This window comes from Brachyhypopomus gauderio, unplaced genomic scaffold, assembly GCF_052324685.1.
Source record: "Brachyhypopomus gauderio isolate BG-103 unplaced genomic scaffold, BGAUD_0.2 sc223, whole genome shotgun sequence".
Taxonomy (NCBI): domain Eukaryota; kingdom Metazoa; phylum Chordata; class Actinopteri; order Gymnotiformes; family Hypopomidae; genus Brachyhypopomus; species Brachyhypopomus gauderio.
The window spans coordinates 60,001-62,500 of NW_027507044.1; the positions used below are offsets into that span (position 1 = coordinate 60,001).

General features: G+C 46.9%; 1 protein-coding gene across 2 annotated transcripts in view; it reads right to left on the reverse strand.

Moving 5' to 3' along the window:
* Positions 1–2,500, reverse strand: part of LOC143503270 (cadherin-23-like) — a 187,054-nt gene that overhangs the window by 56,989 nt on the left and 127,565 nt on the right. For both annotated transcript variants that reach the window (XR_013127198.1, XM_076995615.1), the window contains exon 11: positions 635–784. Coding sequence is in view for 1 of the 2 variants with exons in the window: in XM_076995615.1 (XP_076851730.1) it covers positions 635–784 (150 nt within the window). In the remaining variant the exon portion in view is untranslated. The remainder of the gene's footprint in view (positions 1–634; positions 785–2,500) is intronic.

Below are 2,500 nucleotides of genomic sequence, written 5' to 3' on the forward strand. Positions count from 1 at the left end.
TTCCAGGTTCAGAAAGTAAAAGTCCTCACCAAGATTTTGCTCAGGCTTCTTGGATTGTGTTGATTGCACAATTTTTACCTGGCTTGCACTAATTAGAATATCTAGCAAGCTTGAGTATAATCCTGGGATGGAGTTTTACTTTCTGAACCTGTAATGTCCAACTCTGCTGGTGTCTGTAGAGTGTAGTTTCTGTAGTGTCTAGTGTCTGTAGTGTATGTAAGGTGTAGGTGTTTGTCTGTAGAGTGTAGTTTCTGTAGTGTCTAGTGTCTGTAGTGTATGTAAGGTGTAGGTGTTTGTCTGTAGAGTGTAGTGTCTGTAGTATCTAGTGTCTGTAGTGTATGTAAGGTGTAGGTGTTTGTCTGTAGAGTGTAGTGTCTGTAGTGTCTAGTGTCTGTAGTGTATGGAAGGTGTAGGTGTTTGTCTGTAGAGTGTAGTGTCTGTAGTGTCTAGTGTCTGTAGTGTATGTAAGGTGTAGGTGTTTGTCTGTAGTGTCTAGTGTCTGTAGTGTCTAGTGTCTGTAGTGTATGTAAGGTGTAGGTGTTTGTCTGTAGAGTGTAGTGTCTGTAGTGTCTAGTGTCTGTAGTGTATGTAAGGTGTAGGTGTTTGTCTGTAGAGTGTAGTGTAATCTACTCACAGAGAAAACGTAGCTTCTGATGGTTTCAAAGTCCAGGGGCACAGCCACACGCACACGGATGTCAGCACGACCCTGCACTGACGTAGGAGAGATGGTGAAGTGGTCCGAGTTGTTGCCCACCAGGACCACCTCAAACATACTGTTCACTCCCTGTGGAGAGAGAGAAAGAGTGAGGGAAAGAAAGCGAGAGAGAGAAAGAGAGAGAGAGAGAGAGATGGACAGAAAGAGAGAGAGAGAGAGTTAAAGAAAGAGACATGGAACATGGTTATTTTGCACAAAGCTACATCCTGTTTAACAGCATGGCACACTAGTTTTCCTGTGTGTCCCAGTAATAGAAGTGAAGGTGTTTGATGGCCCGGCCTCACCTCACCAAACCACAAACCTTTCAACTGTCCTACAGCAGCAGTGCAGGCTGCCCTGGTGTGTGTGGCTGTCCTGACACACTGACCCACCCAGCAGGACAGGCTGCTAGGAGAAATAACCCTCCTATATAAGGACCACTCCTCCCCTGGTGTCTGCCATACATCAACGACGCTCATGTCACATGACAGGAGCACATGACACGGGGCTTGTCCAACTATTCTGGGTAATCACATCACATCCTTTAAATCCATATCCTCACTAGCCACCTGGCTAACCCCAGCAAACCAAACTCAGAGGTAGTGAGCTTAGGACCAGAGGCTTATGATGTCCACATGTGAACAGACAGACACACACACACACACAGACACAGACACACACGCGCACAGATTTCAGCTGCCGTCACAGTGGATCGTTAAAAAGAGAGAGAGAATAGAGATGTGTCTGAAACTCCCTCATTAGTGTCACTCCTCCTCCCCTCCAGTTCCTGCTCAGTGCCGGTTGGAGGGACAGGTGGAGAGGGGCGGAGTGTGTGGGCCGTCCAGAGGGGGCGGGGCTTACAACAGGAAGAGTCCCTACTGGTGACTCATGATCTGCAGGGAGCTGAGGCGGTGAATTCTGCAACGAATACTCAAACAGCACTCACCCCCAGAGACGGGCTGGATGAAGATGGGAGAGATAGGACGAATGATGGAGACTGATGGAGAGAAAAGACAGAGACAAAGAGAGAAATAGAGATAGAGAGAAAGAAAGAGTAGCAGGGGGACAGTGAGGGAGAGAAAGACAAACCAATGTGGAGGAAAACTTAAGGCAAGAGAAACACACACACACACACGCACGCACGAACACATGCACGCACGCACACGCACGCACACGCAAACACACACACACACACACACACACACACACACACACACACACACACACACTCTATCTCCCACTGCCATCATTTCAGCTCTCTCCACACGCTATTATATCTACTTCTTTCTCCTCTATAATCTCTCAGTTCTCAGTGTATGTGTGTGTGTGTGTGTGTGTGTGTGTGTGTGTGTGTGTGTGTGTGTGTGTGTGTGTGTGTGTGTGTGTGTGTGTGTGTGTGTGTGTGTGTGTGTTAGTGGAACCAGGTCAGAGGTTTACTCTTATCAAAAGTCCCCAGAGACAAAGCCACATCTATTGTTCACACACACAATCATATATGCACACATACACACACACACAGACCCACACACACACACACACACACACAGACCCACACACACATAATCATTCACACAAATACACTCCACATCCCCAGTCATATACTGACATATATACACACACACACGCATACATATACACAAACACATTGATGTATCCCTACACTTACACTGAGACACACACACAATACACACACACACACACACACACACACACACACACACACACACACACACACACACTTAATCTCATTTGCAGGCGAAGCTGCTTTTGACCACAGTGCGAGCGATTGATCCAAAGAGAGAAAAT